Source organism: Balaenoptera physalus (assembly GCF_965194825.1).
Source record: "Balaenoptera physalus genome assembly, chromosome: 1".
Lineage (NCBI taxonomy): Eukaryota > Metazoa > Chordata > Mammalia > Artiodactyla > Balaenopteridae > Balaenoptera > Balaenoptera physalus.
In genome coordinates this window covers 31,281,993-31,303,424 of record NC_138882.1, presented here as the reverse complement: position 1 = coordinate 31,303,424, position 21,432 = coordinate 31,281,993, and the positions used below count along the sequence as shown (strand labels likewise).

The 21,432-nt window shown below is 39.2% G+C and overlaps 1 protein-coding gene across 1 annotated transcript in view; it reads right to left on the bottom strand.

Annotated features, from left to right (window-relative positions):
• Positions 1-13,189: 13,189 nt before the first annotated feature.
• Positions 13,190-21,432, bottom strand: part of FH (fumarate hydratase) — a 41,027-nt gene continuing 32,784 nt past the window's right edge. The window contains exons 9-10 of the mRNA XM_082470526.1: positions 15,889-16,042; positions 13,190-13,377 (exon numbers count right to left, since the gene is read on the bottom strand). Of these exons, the coding sequence (XP_082326652.1) occupies positions 13,235-13,377; positions 15,889-16,042 (297 nt within the window). The 3' untranslated portion in view covers positions 13,190-13,234. The remainder of the gene's footprint in view (positions 13,378-15,888; positions 16,043-21,432) is intronic.

Below are 21,432 nucleotides of genomic sequence, written 5' to 3'. Positions count from 1 at the left end.
ATGAAAAAGGAGAAGTAACAACTGACACTGCAGAAATACAAAGAATCATGAGAGATTACTACAAGTAACTACATGCCAATAAAATGGACAACCTGGAAGAAATGGACACATTCTTAGAAATGCACAACCTTCTGAGACTGAACCAGGAAGAAATAGAAAATATGAACAGACTAATCACAAGCAGTGAAATTGAAACTGTGATTAAAAATCTTCCAACAAACAAAAGCCCAGGACCAGATGGTTTCGCAGACAAATTCTACCAAACATTTACAGAAGAGCTAACACCTATCCTTCTCAAACTCTTCCAAAATATAACAGAGGGGGGAACACTCCCAAACTCATTCTACGAGGCCACCATCACCCTGATACCAAAATCAGACAAAGATGTCACAAAGAAAGAAAACTACAGACCAATATCACTGATGAACATAGATGCAAAAATCCTCAACAAAATACTAGAAAACAGAATCCAACAGCACATTAAAAGGATCGTACATCATGATCAAGTGGGGTTTATCCCAGGGATGCAAGGATTCTTCAACATACGCAAATCAATCAATGTGATACACCATAATAACAAATTGAAGGAGAAAAACCATATGATCATCTCAATAGATGCAGAGAAAGCTTTTGACAAAATTCAATACCCACTTACGATAAAAACCCTCCAGAAAGTAGGCATAGAGGGAACTTATCTCAACATAATAAAGGCCATATATGACAAACCCACAGCCAACATCATCCTCAATGGTGAAAAACTGAAACTATTTCCACTAAGATCAGGAACAAGACAAGGTTGCCCAGTCTCACCACTACTATTCAACATAGTTTTGGAAGTTTTAGCCACAGCAACCAGAGAAGAAAAAGAAATAAAAGGAATCCAAAGTGGAAAAGAAGAAGTAAAGCTGTCACTGTTTGCAGATGACATGATACTATACATTGAGAATCCTAAGGATACTACCAGAAAACTACTAGAGCTAATCAATGAATTTGGTAAAGTAGCAGGATACAAAATTAGTGCACAGAAATCTCTTGCATTCCTATACACTAATGATGAAAAATCTGAAAGTGAAATTAAGAAAACACTCCCATTTACCATTGCAACAAAAAGAATAAAATATCTAGGAATAAACCTACCTAAAGAGACAAAAGACCTGAATGCAGAAAATTATAAGACACTGATGAAAGAAATTAAAGATGATACAAATAGATGGAGAGATATACCATGTTCTTGGATGGGAAGAATCAACATTGTGAAAATGACTGTACTACCCAAACCAATCTACAGATTCAATGCAATCCCTATCAAACTACCACTGGCATTTTTCACAGAACTAGAAAAAAAAATCTCACAGTTTGTATGGAAACACAGAAGATCCTGAATAGCCAAAGCAATCTTGAGAACGAAAAATGGGGCTGGAGGAATCAGGCTCCGTGACTTCAGACTATACTACTAAGCTACAGTAATCAAGACAGTATGGTACTGGCACAAAAACAGAAATATAGATCAATGGAACAGGATAGAAAGCCCAGAGATAAACTCATGCACATATGGTCACCTTATCTTTGATAGAGGAGGCAAAAATATACAGCAGAGAAAAGACTGCCTCTTCATTTAGTGGTTCTGGGAAAACTGGACAGCTTCATGTAAAAGAATGAAATTAGAACACTCCCTAATACCATACACAAAAATAAACTCAAAATGGTTTAAAGACCTAAATGTAAGGCCAGATACTATCAAACTATCAAAGGAAAACAAAGGCAGAGCACTCTATGACATAAATCACAGCAAGATCCTTTTTGACCCACCTACTAGAGAAATGGAAATAAAAACAGAAATATACAAATGGGACCTAATGAAACTTAAAAGCTTTTGCAAAGCAAAGGAAACCATAAACAAGACCAAAAGACAACCCTCAGAATGGGAGAAAATATTTGCAAATGAAGCAACTGACAAAGGATTAATGTCTAAAATTTACAAGCAGCTTATGTAGCTCAATATCAAAAAAACAAACAACCCAATCCAAAAATGGGCAGAAGACCTAAATAGGCATTTCTCCAAAGAAGATATACAGATTGCCAACAAACACATGAAAGAATGCTCAACATCATTAATCATTAGAGAAATGCAAATCAAAACTACACTGAGGTATCATCTCACACTGCTCAGAATGGCCATCATCAGAAAATCTACAAACAATAAATGCTGGAGAGGGTGTGGAGAAAAGAGAACCCTCTTGCACTGTTGTTGGGAATGTATATTGATACAGCCACTATGGAGAACAGTATGGAGGTTCCTTAAAAAACTAAAAATAGAACTACCATACGACCCAGCAATCCCACTACTGGGCATATACCCTGAGAAAACCATAATTCGAAAAGAGTCATGTAGCACAGTGTTCATTGCAGCTCTATTTACAATAGCCAGGACATGGAAACCACCTATGTGTCCATCAACAGATGAATGGATAAAGAAGATGTGGCACATATATACAATGGAATATTACTCAGCCATAAAAAGAAACGAAACTGAGTTATTTGTAGTGAGGTGGATGGACCTAGAGTCTGTCATACAGAGTGAAGTAAGTCAGAAAGAGAAAAACAAATACCGTATGCTAACACATATATATGGAATCTAAAAAACAAAAATGAAATGGTCATGAAGAACCTAGGGGCATGACGGGAATAAAGATGCAGACCTACTAGAGAATGGACTTGAGGATACGGGGAGGGGGAAGGGTAAGCTGGGACAAAGTGAGACAGTGGCGTGGACCTATATACACTACCAAATGTAAAAGAATAGCTAGTGGGAAGCAGCTGCATAGCACAGGGACATTAGTTTAGTGCTTTGTGACCAACTAGACGGGTGGGATAGGGAGGGTGTGAATGTGGGAGAGGCAAGAGGGGAGAGATATGGGTATATATATATATGTATAGCTGATTCACTTTGTTATAAAGCAGAAACTAACACACTATTGTAAAACAATTATACTCCAATAAAGATGTTAAAAAAAACAAAACAAACAAACAAAATATAGTACTTAAAGTATCTTTCATTTAGAATTTTTTCTGAGCTTATCAGGTACATCAGCAGCTGTAGAGTGACTAGTTGCTCAATTAAAAATATTATAGTCTACAAAGAGTCAATTGAAAATGTAAAAGATTTATAATTATTCACCACAAATGTAGTTTAAAGATTATAGCCAATTTCGTGGAAAAATTCAAAATAATAAGACTCTATTGGAAAAAAATACATTCTTTAGAAAACACAAGTGATGCTTTATTGACAGGTAATAATAGACAGGTAATAAGACACTGATCAAATTACTTTAATACGTACCAAGAATAATAGTTCTGCTTCTGTTATTTTAAAAATTTGTTATTGAAGTCACATTGGTTTATAATATTATATGTTTCATGTATGCAACATTATATTTCTACTTCTATATACTGTACAGCATGTTCACCAAAAATTTAGTTTCCATCTATCACCATTTCACCCTTCCCCTGACCATTCCCCTCTGGCTACCTCTAATGTGTTCTCTATATCTACATGTTTGTTTTAGTTTGGTTTGATTTGTTCATTTATTTATTATATATTTTTAATATTCAACATATGAGTGAAATCACACAGTATTTGCCCTTCTCTGTCTGACTTATTTCACTTAGCATTAGTGAAACATTCACTGAGTATTAACCTTCAAGGTCCATCCATGTTGATGTAAATGGCAAGATTTCATCTTTGTTTATGTTGAGTAATATTTCATTGTATGTTTATGTATTACTTCTTTTTTATCCATTCATTTGTTGATGGACATGTAGGTTTTTTACATAGCTTAGCTATTGTAAATAATGCTGCAATTTTTTTCTAATCTCATAGCTTTGTGGCTGGAAAAGATGCTTGATATGATTTCAGTTTTCTTAAGTTTACTGAGGCTTGATTTGTGGGCCATGATGTGATCTATCCTGGAGAATATTCCGTGTGCACTTGAGAAGAAAGTGTATTCCGCTGCTTTTGAATGGAATGTCCTATAGATATCAGTTAAGTCTACCTGGTCTAATGTGTCATTTAAGAATTGGTTTCCTTATTAACTTTCTGTCTGGATGATCTGTCCATTGGTGTAAGTGGTGTATTAAAGTCCCCCACTATTATTGTGTTACTGTCAATTTCTCCTTTTATGGCTGTTAGCATTTGCCTTATATATTGAGCTGCTCCTATATTGGGTGCATATATATTTACAATTGTTATATCTTCTTCTTGGATTGATCCCTTGATCATTATGTAGTGTCCTTCCTTGTCTCTTGTAACAGTCTTTATTTTAAAGTCTATTTTGTCTGATATGAGTATTGTTACTCTAGCTTTCTTTTGATTTTCATTTGCATAGAATATATTTTTCCATCCCCTCACTTTCAGTCTGTATGTGTCCCTAGGTCTGAAGTTGGTCTCTTGTAGACAGCATATATGAAAGTCTTGTTTTTGTATCCATTCAGCCAGTCCGTGTCTTTTGGTTGGAGCAAACCATTTACATTTAAGGTAATTATAAATATATGTGTTCTTATTGCCATTTTATTAATTGTTTTGTGTTTGTTTTTGTAGGTCTTTTTTCTTCCCTTCCTCTTTTGTTCTCTTCTCTTGTGGTTTAATGACCATCTTTAGTGTTGTGTTTGCATTGCTTTTTCTTTTTGTTTGTGTATCTATTGTAGTTTTGGGGTTTGCATTTCCCATGAGGTTTTGATTTAGCAGTCTATGTATGTACAATGTTGTTTTACGTTGCTGGTCTCTTTCCCACCTAGAGAAGTTCTTTTAGCATTTGTTGTAAATCTGGTTTGGTGGTGCTGTATTCTTTTAGCTTTTGCTTCTCTGTAAAGCTTTCAGTTTCTCCTTCGAATCTGAATGAGAGACTTGCTGGGTAGAGTATTCTTGGTTATATGTTTTTCCATTTCATCACTTGAAATATATTGTGCCACTCCCTTCTGTCCTGCTGAAAAATCAGCTGATAACCTTATGGGGATTCCCTTGTATGTTATTTGTTGCTTTTCCCTTGTTGCTTTTACTATTTTTTCTTTGTCTTTAATTTTTGTCAGTTTGATTAATATGTGTCTTGGTGTGTTCCTCCTTGAGTTCATCCTGCATTGGATTGTCTGCACTTCCTGGACTTGAGTGAATGTTTCTTTTCTCACGTTGGGAAAGGTTTTGGCTATAATATCTTCAAATGTTTTCTCAGGCCCTTTCTCTTTCTCTTTGCCTTTGGGGACCCCTATAATGCAAATGTTGGTGCGTTTAATATTGTCCCAAATTCTCTGAGACTCTCCTCATTTCTTTTCATTCTTTTTTCTTTATTCTGTTCTGTGGCAGTGATTTGTACCACTTTGTCTTCCAGCTCACTTATTCCTTTTCTGCCTCAGTTATTCTGCTACTGATCCCTTCTAGTGTATTTTTCATTTCAGTTATTGTATTGTTCATCTTTGTTTGTTTGTTCTTTAAATCTTCTAGGTCCTTGTTAAACATTTCTTGTATCTTCTCCATCTGTGCCTCCACTCTTTTTCTGAGATTTTGGATCATCTTTACTATCATTACTCTGAATTCTTTTTCAGGTAGATGGTCTATCTCTTCTTCATTTAGTTGTTCTTGTGGGTTTTTTTCTTGTTTCTTCATTTACAACATATTTCTCTGTCATCTCATTTTGTCTAACTTTCTGTGTTTGTGGTCTCCTTTCCACAGGCTGCAGGATCATAATTCCTCTTGCTTCTGGTGTCTGTCCCCTGGTAGGTGAGATTGGTCCAGGGGCTTGTGCAGGCTTCCAGTGGGAGGGACTGGTGCCTGCCGTCTCTTGGGTGGAGCTGGGTCTTGTCCCTCTGATGGGCAGGGCCATGTCAAAGGGTGTGTTTTGAGGTGGCTGTGAGCTAAGTATCACTTTAGGCAGTCTGTCTTCTGATGGGTGGGCCTGTGTTCCTATCGTGGTGGTTGTCTGGACTGAGGCATTCCAGCTCTGGAGCCTGCAGTTTGTTGGGTGGGGCTGGGTCTTGGTGGAGAAGTGTGGACCTCCGGGAGATCTCACTCTGATCAATATTCCCTGGGACTTCTGCTACCAGTGTCCTTGCCCTCACAGTGAGCAATAGTCAACCTTCACCTTCCCAGGAGACACTTTAAGACCCCTAGGTAAGTGTAGTCCTGGTTCCTATGGTGCTATTGATTTGTGCCGGATCCCAGTGCACGTGAGACCTTGTGTGTGCCCTCCAAGAGTGGAGTCTCTGTTTCTCCTGCCCTGTGGAGCTCATGCACTCAGGCCCTGATGGCCTTCAAGGCTAAATGCTCTGGGGGTTCTTCTGCCCAATGCCAGACCCTCAGACTGTCTCGGAGGGCTATTTTATTTGGGAACTTCCCTGTGTAGCCTGTTTGGGTTTAATAGTTTTTGGTGTGAGGGTTGTTTTTACCATAGATGTATTCCACCTCTTTCCTCAGTGTATGCTGGCCATTATCCCCTTTATAGGAGGTGTGACTGATGTTGTGGTGACCAGAGGCTGCACTGGATATTGAGCAGGGCCTCCCCTTTGCTCTGTGGTTGTTACTGCCCTGTCAGAGGTAGGATCTGCTCCTTATTTGTTGGAGTAGATGCCCCCAGATCTGTTTCTTAGCAGTGTATCTAATCGGCGGTGTGAGGTAGGTGGGACTGGAGCACCCCCACTGGGAGGGAAGCCACTGAGTATTCCTTCTCTGGACCTGTTCACCTGTGGCTGTACTCTGTTGCGTCACCTTTCACCCGTTGTGTGAGCTCTCAGATTACACTGTTGCTGGCACTGCTCTAGGCCCCACCTTAACTGTGGGTATGCCAGCAATTGACCCTGGTGTCTCTCAGATGTTGTTTTCAACAGGCCACCAGTGTAGATCCACCTAAGTCAGGTCCCAGGATTGCAGTAATCATGGATCTGGACCTGCTGCGCATGCTATGGGGCAGCTTCAACTCTAGCCTGGCCCAACCCCCATGTGTATGTGCTCACAAAGTCTATAGCTGCTAAAGCTAAGCCTGTCTTGGCTGCAGGAGCACTTGTTGTCTGTTTAGATGTTCTGTAGGTGCTGAGTTTACAAGGCCGGTTGAACAGGTGCCAATTTGCAGTTTGTGCAGATGTGAGGAGACATTTCAAACTTTCTTCCTTAGTTGCATGGTCCCTGGGGCTCAGCTGTGTTTTCAGTCCCACCTCCACGTGTGGGCCACCCACAGGGGTTTGTTCCTGAGGCTGCCCTGGAGCACAGGAGTCCACCCCGGTGAGGAGGGGGTGCAGAGGCACCGGGGCGGCTGGGGTCGCTGGAGCCCTGGCGGTGACAGGTGTGTGGTGGAGCCAGTGGCCACTGGCAAGAGAGAGTTGTCCTCAGCAGGGGCCCTTCCTAGCGCCAGGTCACAGGCGCGAGAGAGCCGCCCTGGTGGGGGCCCCTCCTAGTGGCCAGGGAGGCAGGGGCCAGCGCGTGGGGAGAAAGGCTGTAATGGCAGCTCTGCCCCTTGCGTGTCACTTAACGATGGCACTTTACTTCCATGGCAGTCGGGTTTCTTCCACACTATCCGGTTGCGGATTGCCTCACTCCTATCCCCTCAGGCTGTCTCCTCGCAACCAAGAGCAGTCCTCTCCCTGGGCTTGCTCCCCAAACCCCTCCTTCCAGCACCCAGCCCCCGTCTGCACCGGGGACACACGTCTCAGGCTGGGGTACGGACTGTCGGTGTAGGTCTCATTCTGTCCTGTCACAGACCTGGTGCTGCATTCTCTTGCAAGAGCCCCCAAAGCTCCCCTTCTGTCCCATCTGATCTCCCCGCCGGTGAGGGGGCTCGCCTGATGCAGGAACCTCTCCTGTCCTTCTGCTGCCCCTCAAAGGGCTGCTGTTCCCGTCCCACTTCCTCTCCTCTTTTTCCCTTCTTCCTCTCATCCTACCCAGCTATGCGGGGATCTTTCTTGTCCTTTTAGGTGTCTGAGGTCCTCTGCGAGTGTTCAGCCAGTGCTCTATGAGACTTGTTCCATTTGTAGATGTATTCTTGATGCATCTGTGGGGAGAGATGAACTCCATGTCCTCCTACTCCTCCGCCATCTTGGCCCCCCTCCCCGCCCTGCTCTGGCACATTTGAAGTAGTGAACACCATCTTTACATAAAGCTTTTTTAAACTTGAGTGTAAGGATTCAACAGGTTAGAAATTAGAGGCCTTTCTTTTGTTTTCCAGAAGGTGGTGCTATAGCACAAGTTTTTGGTTTCTCTTGCTTGAGCTACTTCTAGTTATATCTGAGAACCAGCACTTTCCATGCACTGCCTTTGCCAGAGTTGAAGCTCAGTGCCCTCATTGTCGTTGCTTGTGCTCCAGGGTCACTTGTGCCTTGCTGCTGCTATTGTCTCTGGCATCACTGCCTGGGGTACCAGGATGGCGGGCACTTACGTTGCATCTGGGATTTCCTGAGCCACAGGCTCCACCACCACAGGGAGGAGTGGAAGGTTGGGGGGTGCCTGGGTTGTGGGCACTTCTGCCATGTCCAGTGTTGTCAGGTTCATGGGCTGCACTGGTGTGGTCAGGGAGCGGGGTACCAGATTCTCGGGTGCCTCCTCGACTGGAGGGATGGGAGCACAGGTTTTGCTTCCACTGCTGCCAAGTTATCTGTGACTGTGGGAACTGCTGTGGCTGGGAGCCCAGAGGTGTGTGTGCAGCCTCCCCTGCTGCTACCAGGTTTTCTGGGGCTGTATGCTCAGCTGCTGCAATCAGAGGGCCCCAATTGCAGGCACCACCTCTGCTATTCCTCCAGTTCCACCTCCTCTATGTGTTCCAGTTTAGCCACCTTTAGATGTACAGATATGTGGAATTCTCCAGTGTCCCAGTGTGTTGGGCAGAGGAACCTTTGTTGAATTAATGTTTTACTGGTTGTAGATTGAAGGGGAGAGATAAAAGAGAGCGTCTCACCCAGTCATGATGCTGATGTCACTCCGCTTCTCTAATTTTTAATGTTCAGATAATCCTTTAAAAATTTTGCCTTTTAATGTACACACATACTCATACACGTGTTTTTAGTATTTTGGAGAAAAATCTATTTTTAAAATTAATTTTGAGTAGCACTATTTATAGGTCCACCAATATGATAAAAACAATTTTTTGGTCAATAAATTTTAAAAAAAATTATACGATTTAAATTATTTTAGCACCTCCTTTTGTTCTGGAACATGAAGTGTTCCAGTTTGGATGATAAATTATATGGCTGAACAGTCTTCTTGAAGGAAAAAAGGGCTAATCCAATTTTACCTTTTAAAATCTGTTTAACATTTACTAATTTTGCCCATTCTCTTCAGGGAAGGAAACCGAGAAAGCTAATTGAGGCAGGGATTGCACTTGGTACTTTGTAAGTATGAAATATGTTATCAATAACTCCATTCTGGGGATAAGCAAATGGGGTTTATAAAGTGGTGGCCAGGAACGTGACTAGTAGGCAGCTGAGGTGAAATTGAACTCCACTGGATTCACCAGCTTCCCCCTTCTCCTGCCGTAGCATCTAGACTGAACCACTCCAATTTAACCTCCATGACCACATCTATCTCGTTCAGTGGTTACCTCTCATTTTCCTTCTGCCTTTTCCTTGGCCATTCTCTTTTACAGCTTCTAATTTCACCTTTGTTTAAATGTCTTGATATGACAATTAGCCCCAAGTTACTGATGACAATGTGTAGCTTTCATCAAAAACTCTTCATTCTAAACCCCTTTCTCACCTGATTGAGGCAAAATTATGCACACTTGACCACAAGTTTTGTTTTTTAAAGATTTTTTTTTTTAATGTGGACCATTTTTAAAATCTATATTGAATTTGTTACAATATTGCTTGTTTTGTTTTTTTGGCCACAAGCCATGTGGGATCTTTGCTCCCTGACCAGGGATCAACCTCCCACCCCCTGCATTGGAAGGTGAAGTCTTAAACCACTGGACTGCCAGGGAAGTCCCAGACCACAAGTTCTTAGAGAGGAGTATTGTCTATTAGAGTATGGTGTTTTATACAGGAAACATATTTCATTATCTCCCACCCCTTAATCCTAAGGACAGAGGTCTTCTCAATCCCAGATTCCATAGGCTTATGAATGAATATGTTTGATGCTAATACAGCAAATAGGTTTTAATGAGCTCCTTTGGTACTCAGCATCCTGGCCTGTGGCTGGGTAGCCATAGTTACGTCTTTTGTGGAAAGCCCTGAAGAGCAGGGTGAAGTGTCAGCAGGTATCTCCAGGGTAATCTGAAGATACCAAGACAATGTCCTCATCTGCCTGGCTTCACACAGTTGTTCTGTGATCTTGATGCTCTGCTTCTTGACATCACAGATGGCAGACAATGATCAGCAGCTTCTTTCATCTCACCCAGCTTGCAGATTGAAGCAGCCCTAGGTTAGTTGCTCAAAAGCCAGTTGCTAAACGGCCAATTTAATGAATTTACTTAAAAAAAAAAAACTAATTCATTTTAGCTTACCAGTTTTAACCTTGTCTTTTTAATATCTTTTTAAAAAAACATTAAATTTGTCTCTCCAAGATTTCTTGCTGCTGTAGTTATAGACCAATAGGACAGTTGAAGAGATATAACAGCCATATTCAAGCATATGATCTTTAAAATATACTTGAGTATGAAATATTCTCATAAATTTTTGTGAATACATACTTTTTCTGTCAACCAAATGAAACAGTTAAATGAGTAAATTTAGCCCGTGGCTTTCTACGAACTTCCCTGCTGCTTCTGTGTGGCAAGTTTGGTGTAGTTCCAGACTGATCTGTTTATAAGTCCCATGACTTTCCTCCTCTGAAATGTGTTTGCTCAAGTAAGCCCCTTGGCATTCTACATGTTTGCTAATAAGGATCAATGGATTGTTTTTGTCTCCATCTTAAAACATATTTACCTGGCGTTTTTGCAGATACTTGACCGCCCCTCACCCCCATTATGTTTATCCAGCACAAATCCTTGGATACCCCGCTGGGAGGAGGTCATTCCAAGGCATGAGCACTGTGATCACTTAATGTTTCATTGACACTTTTCTGTTCATGCTCACATCTAAGATATCTCATGGTTTCAATTAATAAAGTCTCTGCAATGCCAGGATATAAATACACACAAGCAAGCAGTGAAGCCTAACTAAGCAGTGAGCATTTCCAGAGACAATGGCTTTGGGGTTTAAGTTTCTCAGTCTCACCACTATTGATATGCGGGGGTGGACAACCCTTTGTTGTTGGGGGCTGTCCTGTGCATTACAGGATGTTCAGCAGCATCTCTTTCACCCCCTAGATGCCAGTAGCACTCCTTCCTCTGTGCTACCACAAATGTCTCTGGACATTGCCAAATGTCCCATGAGACAGCACCGTCCTCAGTGTACAAATACTGAAGTTGATTTTCAGTACAACCCTCTCACAGGGAATCCTAAAACCCTTATGTAGGACTTCACCATAAAGCCCAGTGTTTTACTTCACTAACATCACACAAAGATGATTGTCAGCTCAAAGGATTCAATGATGGCTCATAATATGCTAAGATATAGCAGATAGCTGTGCAAAGACTGTTTGAGTCTACAAACCTGATCTGCTATTATCTTTATTACATAAGTGGTTATGTTTCTAGTTCAGCCCTCCAATGACAGCTTGTTTGGATTGAGGATGCCTGCTAAGGCAAAACATCATTCAGTTCCACGGCTATAGAACAGTTGCCAGTTTGGTTGTTGAGTTCCAGGCACAATCTGATTTTGTTTTATGATTTTTTCCAATAAAAATCTTTTTTTTTAAAACCAAATAGCCTACAGGAAATCGAACTGCACAAGCATCACATCATCACCATGTGAAAAACACTGCCAAAAACAATACTGCATGGGCTAAAAGTAGATCCTATGGGCTCTACAGTTCCCTTAAAAGGTTTGAAATCCCTTTTATAATAAAAAACGAATACCCACTCAGGCTTAAGAGATTAGTTGTAAGAATATAATTTCATTTTTCATCACAATACTTCTACAACTTTTAAAAATTGAGGTACAATTGACATATAACATTATATTAGAATTTTAATTATTTTTTAAAATGCTATATATGCTATCTTCTAAATACCACAGCGGAGTTGGTGTTAATGAGTCTAATTTTCCAAGAATAAATATCATGAGTAAGTATTCCTTTTTTTTTAAACACACTTGATAGAGCAGTACTTACAGATGAGATGCTTTAGCTAGTGGGACTCACTCTCTTCATAATCCTGTTATTAATTATACATGTGGGAGGGGAAAAAAGAACAAACCAAACTGTTCCAACTCCCTACATAATTGAGGTTGGGTCTATTTTAAACAAAGCCTTCACTTCCAGGTTTAAATCATCTTAACCTGGATCTCCCTAGATCTGCTAATTCAAAATTCCCTGAGGCTGTTTCAAATGAACTCCTGCTGAAAAATCCTGGCACTGGTGCACAGAGAGATGATGGGCAAGACTCACTCCCATGACACCCTCCCTTTCTTTCCAAGCTTCCTGCTTGCACCCCTTATCCTTTTTAATCCATGTCCTATAATTCTTGACTCAGTCTTTCCAGTCTTCCTAGGATAATTTAAATAAGGTCAGGAGGTGTGTGTGTCTGTGTAATTAGCACATAGGATATATATGTCTTAATTTTGTTAATCTATCCTATTTCCTTATATATGTGTACATATATATATTCCATATATATGCATGCACGTGTGCATGCATGCGTACACACATACAAACACTCACAACCCCACTTAGGAGGGCAAATGCTTGATCAGCTTACGCTCCCAAATCACAGGAAAATAAAAGATGTCTGAAGACCTAACTTGGGAATGAGCTAACAAGTACTTTTTTACTATAGGGGAATTTTTTTAAAACAAAAACCACCCAAAAAAATTACAACTCTTTAAAAACTGACATGGCTCTTATAAAACATTTGAAATGGTAAACACCCATACACAAAAATCACAGATTCAACTATATAATACGAGTCAATTAACACAAAAGAAAAATAAGTCTGTTTTCCTTTTGATTTTACACAATTTAATTATTTTATTTTACACTTTTAAAATTCATTTTGGACCTAGCATGTCCTGGCGTTTTATACACTGACCAAACTGCTCTGCTAGAGACAGTCAAGTTCAATAGCAGTTTCCTTTCACATTTATCCATTTTTGTTTAAGAAATATAAGGAGTCTGTTTCACTTTTTATTTTATATGACAATCATTTTTATTATGAATTTATTTAAATCACTTTGGACCCAGCATGTCCTTAGGTTTTACCCACTCGTCAAACTGCTCTGCTGTGAGATAGCCAAGTTCAATAGCAGTTGCCTTTAAGGTCGATCCATTTTTGTGAGCAGTCTTAGCAATCTTGGCTGCTTTGTCATACCCTAAAGAAAAAATTAAAAGGCAATGTAGGAGTTAATAGTGAAACTTCGTTTTCTAAAGCAAAAGGTAATCATTATTTACTTAATGCTACTGATCTCTTAAGTAAACATTTTTTAATCTTAAAAATATTTAGCAGTGGATTATCTTGATAGTTGTCATTTCTTATATGGAATAAAACCTTTACTTTTCTGAAGTAATACATACTTCCCTTTCTACAAGATTTGTCCTAAATTAGAATTGCCCACTAACCCAGATATTTTCGTAAGGGGGAAAATATATACACATAGACGCATCTCTCTCTCTTGATATATATGTATACACATACACAAACATGCACACACACACACACACACATACATGGCACCAAGAGATAAAAATATACATCTGACTAGTATAAATGTGCTGTTTCAATAGCATGCTTAACCTGAAAAATTATCTTTCTAACAAAGCATTAACAAGCTCAATGCTGCAGCACTACAGAAAATACAGGACTGCACAACCAGGAACTATGGTAAAGGGCTCTAAGAGGGAAAAGAGAGGAGAGTCCTCTCACAATGAGGGAAGAGCCGGCAGGGCTCTGAGGAGAGACGAGCCTTCAGGGCCGCTTCCAACATCTCTCTCTGGTTCAGCACTCCATGCCCTCGCCTCTTTCCAGACATTACAAGGGTACAAGTTGGGAAGTTTTAATATATATACTTGTGCAAGAGATCACAGGTCTACTGTTTACTTCAAAGTTACTTGCTTTTAAAATTAATAAAGATAGGGGCAGGGCAATTCTGCAAGTTATCTCGATTTAATGTAAAAAAAAAAAAAAAAAAAAAGAAGGCAAAAACCAGAAAGAAGGGAAAAAACAAAAATGAAACCAGTGAAAGAGAAAAACAAACAAACAAACAAACAACCCAGGATTAGAGGACTATGACCAGAGAGAAGAAGCCTGCTGAGGCAATATGATTATTGACCAAGCAACATGTTATGTGTCATGTGCAATTATCAACCACCTACAAGATGTTATGTGTAGTATGCAATTAATCTACCTATAAAACATATTATGGACATAGTTAATAATAAAATTAATTTGTGAATGCTAAGCATGTTGAAAAGGCATTTACTGGTCAGACTAACTCTGAGAGAAAGAATTCTCATGTCAAACCTTTGGGGTTAATATCTGACATTCTGTACTTTTATGTTAATAATGACATTAAAGTCTATGCATTATGCTAACCCTTTCAGTTCTCTTCTTCAAGTCCCACAAAACACGATTACCAATCAGCCTGTTACATAATGAGCACAAACAGAACCCATGATGTGGAGTTGTAAGGCTCATGCTCTGTCAACCAGTAAGGTGTGGTTTGCCCACTTATCCTTGTACGGCCTTTACCTCACATTAAATTGAATCTAAGAAAGACATCAATCATTCTGCTTTAGGAGTATCTCAATGTTTCTGTAACAAATTCTGAAGTATATATGTGATGAAACATTTCTCACATGAGCCTTTGGGTTCCTCTGTATCTCTCCAGTTGAATGCTGATGTACAATTATTTCAAAAGAGCCCAGTATTACTGTCAATCTTAATACTATTCCAAAGAGCACATAGCATATTGGGCTCAGAGTTACCTGAAGCAGTTATATGAGCTCTAACTTTATAAGACTGAAATTATAGCTTGACATGAAGCCAAGAATATAAAATCAGCCTTGAAAGTTCAGGATTATTGAAGTAAGACTGTTTTAAAACAGTAATCATATCACACCAAATGACTGCATCATAACTTGTCCTAATGCAGAAAATCAAAGAATACGTTAATAACCTCAGCTCAGCAGTAAGGAGAAGGTGAGAAAAGGCTTTTAACACATTGTAACAATGCAATGAACACCTCAAAATCCATGACTTTAAAGCAGTGTATTTAATGGGGATCACTAGTCAATCTATAATCCAAGCTAATATTTTTGAATCTACATAATGAAATATTTGTAAATCTGGAAAAGGCTTGCAACACAAAAGCCATGGTTTTAGACAAAATATTTGTATTTCCCCCCTTTCCCTATAAGCAATGCATACATAACCCTCTTTCTTTTAATTTAATCCATTTCTGAGTTGAATAAAACAACAAAAACAAAGTATAGTATAGCATCTAGAGAAGGTAGAAAAATGAATTCATTCATTGTTAATCAGCCAGTGCCACCTAGTGACATTAAAAACTGAGAGGACACTTAGTATCTGAATTTAGTGTCCCACAGTATCTGAATTCCATTAAGATTTAAATAAGTTTAAAGTTCTACTTCTGAACTTAGCACATTTCAAATAAAATGAAGCATAATCAATCAAGATTTTGAAAGAAATATGACACCATAAAGGTTATAAAGATATATAGCATCTTTCAACACAATTTGAAATGTCTTAAGAGATCGTCCAAAAGTAATCTGTTGTTCACAAACATTGATCCAGTAGTCTCTTAAAAATTTTTCAGCTTTTAACTCTGTATACAAAATGACACTATTACTCTTTAAATGCATACCTATGTGAGGATTAAGAGCTGTCACCAACATTAGAGACTCATTCATTAGCTTGTTGATCCTTTCTGTGTTGGCCTGGATTCCCACCACACAGTTTTCTGTGAAGGAAACTGATGCATCCCCCAACAGTCTGGCTGAGTGTAACACATTTTTAATCTAAGAGAGAGAGACAGACTTATTAAGCCTAACTTTTTTCTTTGTCCAATAACACATTATTTGCGATTCATAAATGAATATGTAGTACAATTAACATATAGCACTCCTACAACCTGTAAGGCATCATACCCAAGAAAAAAAATATGAAAGAAATTATAAACATCTCAGGGCACCGAACTGCCCTTTTAAGAGGTAAAAAGGCATAAATACAAATAAATAAAACACAAGATAGTCTGTGGTATTATAAAATACAGGTATGAAATGTTAAAGGGCATAGAGAGAGAAATAAATTCCAGTTGTAGGAGTCGATAAAGTTTTATTTGATGGACAGCACTTAAATAGCCAGAGATGGAAAAAGAATCTTCTATGCAGAAGGAAGAGAAACAAAGATGCAGAGGTTAGAAAGTTCAGCGTGAGGAGATTGGTTCAAGATGGCAGAGTAGAAGGACGAGCTCTCACTCCCTCTTGTAAGAACACCAGAATCACAACTAACTGCTGAATAGTCATCGACAGGAAGACACTGGAACTCACCAAAAAAGATACCCCACATCCAAAGACAAAGGAGAAGCCACAGTGAGATGGTAGGAGGGGCACAATCACAAGAAAATCAAATCCCATAACTGCTGGGTGGGTGACTCACAAACTGGAGAACACTTATACCAGAGAAGTTCACCCACTGGAGTGGAGGTTCTGAGCCTCACATCAGGTTTCCCAATCTGGGGGTCAGTCAACAGGAGGAGGAATTCCTAGAGAATCAGACTTTGAAGGTGAGTGGGATTTGATTGCAGGACTTCGACAGGACTGGGGGAAACAAAGACTCTACTCTTGGAGGGCACACACAAAGTAGTGTGTGCATCGGGACCCAGGGGAAGGAGCAGTGACCCCATAGGAGACTGAACCAGACCTACCTGCTAGTGTTGGAGGGTTCCCTGCAGAGGCGGGGGGTGACTGTGTGTCACCGTGAGGACAAGGACACTGGCAGCAGAAAGTCTGAGAAGTACTCCTTGGAGTGAGCCCTCCCAGATTCTGCCATTAGCCCCACCAAAGAGCCCGGGTAGGTTCAAGTGTTGGGTCACCTCAGGCCAAACAACCAACAGGGAGGGAACCCAACCCTACTCATCAGCAGGCAAGTGGAATAAACTTTTACTGAGCTCTGCCCACCAGAGCAACAGCCAGCTCTACCCACCACCAGTCCCTCCCATCAGGAAACTTGCACAAGCCTCTTAGTTAGCCTCATCCACCAGAGGGCAGACAGCAGAAGCAAGAAGAACTACAATCCTGCAGCCTGTGGAACAAATACCACATTCACAGAAAGATAGACAAGATGAAAAGGCAGACGGCTATGTATCAGATGAAGGAACAAGATAAAACCCCGGAAAAACAACTAAATGAAGTGGAGATAGGCAACCTTCCAGAAAAAGAATGCAGAATAATGATAGTGAAGATGATCCAGGACCTTGGAAAAAGAATGGAGGCAAAGATCGAGAAGATGAAAGAAATGTTTAACAAGGATCTAGAAGAGTTAAAGAACAAACAGAGATGAACAACACAATAACTGAAATGAAAAATATACTAGAAGGAATCAATAGCAGAATAACTGAGGCAGAAGAACGGATAAGTGACCTGGAAGACAGAATGGTGGCATTCACTGCTGCGGAACAGACTAAAGAAAAAAGAACGAAAAGAAATGAAGACAGCCTAAGAGATGTCTGGGACAACTTTAAACACAACAACATTCGCATTATAGGGGTCCCAGAAGGAGAAGAGAGAGAGAAAGGACCCGAGAAAATATTTGAAGAGATTATAGTCAAAAACTTCCCTAACATGGGAAAGGAAATAGCCACCCAAGTCCAGGAAGTGCAGAGAGTCCCATACAGGATAAACCCAAGGAGAAACACGCTGAGATACATAGTAATCAAACTGGCAAAAATTAAAGACCAAGAAAAATTATTGAGAGCAAAAAGGGAAAAATGACAAGTAATATAAAAGGGAACTCCCATAAAGTTAACAGCCAATTTCTCAGCAAAAACTCTACAAGCCAGAAGGGAGTGGCATGATATACTTAAAGTGATGAAAGGGAAGAACCTACAACCAAGATTACTCTACCCGGCAAGGATCTCATTCAGATTCGACGGAGAAATTAAAAACTTTACAGACAATCAAAAGCTAAGAGAATTCAGCACCACCAAACCAGCTCTACAACAAATGCTAAAGGAACTTCTCTAAGTGGGAAACACAAGAGAAGAAAAGGACCTACAAAACAAACCCAAAACAATTAAGAAAATGCTCATAGGAACATACATATTGATAATTACCTTAAATGTGAATGGATTAAATGCTCCAACCAAAAGACACAGGCTTGCTGAATGGATACAAAAACAGGATCCATATATATGCTGTCTACAAGAGACCCACTTCGAACCTAGGGACACATTCAGACTGAAAGTGAGGGGATGGAAAAAGATATTCCATGAAAATGGAAATCAAAAGAAAGCTGGAGTAGCAGTACTCATATCAGATAAAATAGACTTTAAAATAAAGAATGTTATAAGAGACAAGGAAGGACACTACATAATGATCTACTACATAAGGGATCAATCCAAGAAGAAGATATAACAATTATAAATATATATGCACCCAACCTAGGAGCACCTCAATACATAAGGCAACTGCTAACAGCTCTAAAAGAGGAAATCGACAGTAACACAATAATAGTGGGGGACTTTAACACCTCACTTACACCAATGGACAGATCATCCAAAAAAAAATTAATAAGGAAACACAAGCTTTAAATGACACAATAGACCAGATAGATTTAATTGATATTTATAGGACATTCCATCCAAAACCAGCAGATTACAATTTCTTCTCAAGTGCGCACGGAACATTCTCCAGGATAGATCACATCTTGGGGCACAAATCAAGCCTCAGTAAAGTTAAGACAATTGAAATCGTATCAAGCATCTTTTCTGGCCCCAATGCTATGAGATTAGAAATCAATTACAGGGAAAAAAACATAAAAAGCACAAACACATGGAGGCTAAACAATACCTTACTAAATAACCAAGAGCTCACTGAAGAAATCAAAGAGGAAATCAAAAAATACCTAGAGACAAATGACAATGAAAACACGATGATCCAAAACGTATGCGATGCAGCAAAAGCAGTTCTAGGAGGGAAGTTTATAGCTATACAAGCCTACCTCAAGAAACAAGGAAAATCTCAAACAATCTAATGTTACACTTAAAGGAATTAGAGAAAGAAGAACAATCAAACCCAAAGTTAGCAGAAGGAAGAAATCATAAAGATCAGATCAGAAATAAATGAAATAGAAACAAAGAAAACAATAGCAAAGATCAATAAAACTAAAAGCTGGTTCTTTGAGAAGATAAACAAAATTGATAAACCATTAGCCAGACTCATCAAGAGGGAGAGGACTCAAATAAATAAAATCAGAAATGAAAAAGGAGAAATCACAACTGACACTGCAGAAATACAAAGGATTATAAGAGACTACTACAAACAACTATATGCCAGTAAAATGGACAACCTGGAAGAAATGGACAAACATTTAGAAAGGTATAACCTTCCAAGACTGAACCAGGAAGAAGCAGAAAATATGAACAGACCAATCACAAGTAATGAAATTGAAACTGTGATTAAAAATCTTCCAACAAACAGAAGTCCAAGACCACATGGCTTCACCAGTGAATTCTATCAAACATTTAGAGAAGAACTAACACCCATCGTTCTCAAACTCTTCCAAAAAATTGCAGAGGAAGGAAAACTCCCAAACTCATTCTATGAGGCCACCATCACCCTGATACCAGAACCAGACAAAGATACTACAAAATAAGAAAATTACAGACCAATATCACTGATGAATATAGATGCAAAAATACTCAACAAAATAAAAGCAAACAGAATCCAACAACACGTTAAAAGGATCATACCCCATGATCAAGTGGGATTTATCCCAGGGATGCAAGGATTCTTCAATATATGCAAATCAATCAATATGATATAACCATATTAACAAACTGAAGAATAAAAACCATATGATCATCTCAATAGATGCAGAAAAAGCTTTTGACAAAATTCAACACCCATTTATGATAAAAACTCTCCAGAAAGTGGGCATAGAGGGAACCTACCTCAACATAATAAAGACCATATATGAGAAACCCACAGCAAACATCATTCTCAATGGTGAAAAACTGAAAGCATTTCCTCTAAGATCAGGAGCAAGATAAGGATGTCCACTCTCGCCACTATTATCAACATAGTTTTGGAAGTCCTAGCCACGGCAATCAGAGAAGAAAAAGAAATAAAAGTAATCCAAATTGGAAAAGAAGAAGCAAAACTGTCACTGTCTGCAGATGACATGATATTATACATGGAGAATCCTAAGGATGCCACCAGAAAACTACTAGAGCTAATCAATGAATTTGATAAAGTTGCAGGATACAAAATTAATGCACAGAAATCTCTTGCATTCCTATACACTAATGATGAAAAATCTGAAAGAGAAATTAAGGAAACACTCCCATTTACCACTGCAACAAAAAGAATAAAATACCTAGGAATAAACCTACCTAGGGAGACAAAAGACCTGTATGCAGAAAACTGTAAGACACTGTTGAAAGAAATTAAAGATGATACCAACAGATGGAGAGATATACTATGTTCCTGGATTGGCAGAATCAATATTGTGAAAATGAGTATACTACCCAAAGCAATCTACAGATTCAATACCATCCCTATCAAATTACCAATGGCATTTTTTACAGAACTAGAACAAAAAATCTTAAAATTTGTATGGAGACACAAAAGACCCCGAATAGCCAAAGCAGTCTTGAGGGAAAAAAAAGGAGCTGGAGGAATCAGACTCCTTGACTTCAGACTATACTACAAAGCTACAATAATCAAGACAATATGGTACTGGCACAAAAACAGAAATACAGATCAATGGAACAGGATAGAAAGCCCAGAGATAAACCCATGCACCTATGGTCAACTAATCTATGACAAAGGAGGCAAGGATATACAATGGAGAAAAGACAGTCTCTTCAATAAGTGGTACTGGGAAAACTGGACAGCTACATGTAAAAGAATGAAATTAGAACACTCCCTAACACCATACACAAAAGTAAACTCAAAACGGATTAGAGACCTAAATGTAAGACCGGACACTATAAAACTCTTAGAGGAAAACATAGGAAGAACACTCTTTGACATAAATCACAGCAAGATCTTTTTTGATCCACCTCCTAGAGTAATGGAAATAAAAACAAAAATAAACAAATGGGACCTAATGAAATTTAAAAGCTTTCGCAAAGCAAAGGAAACTACAAACAAGACGAAGAAACAACCCTCAGAATGGGAAAAAA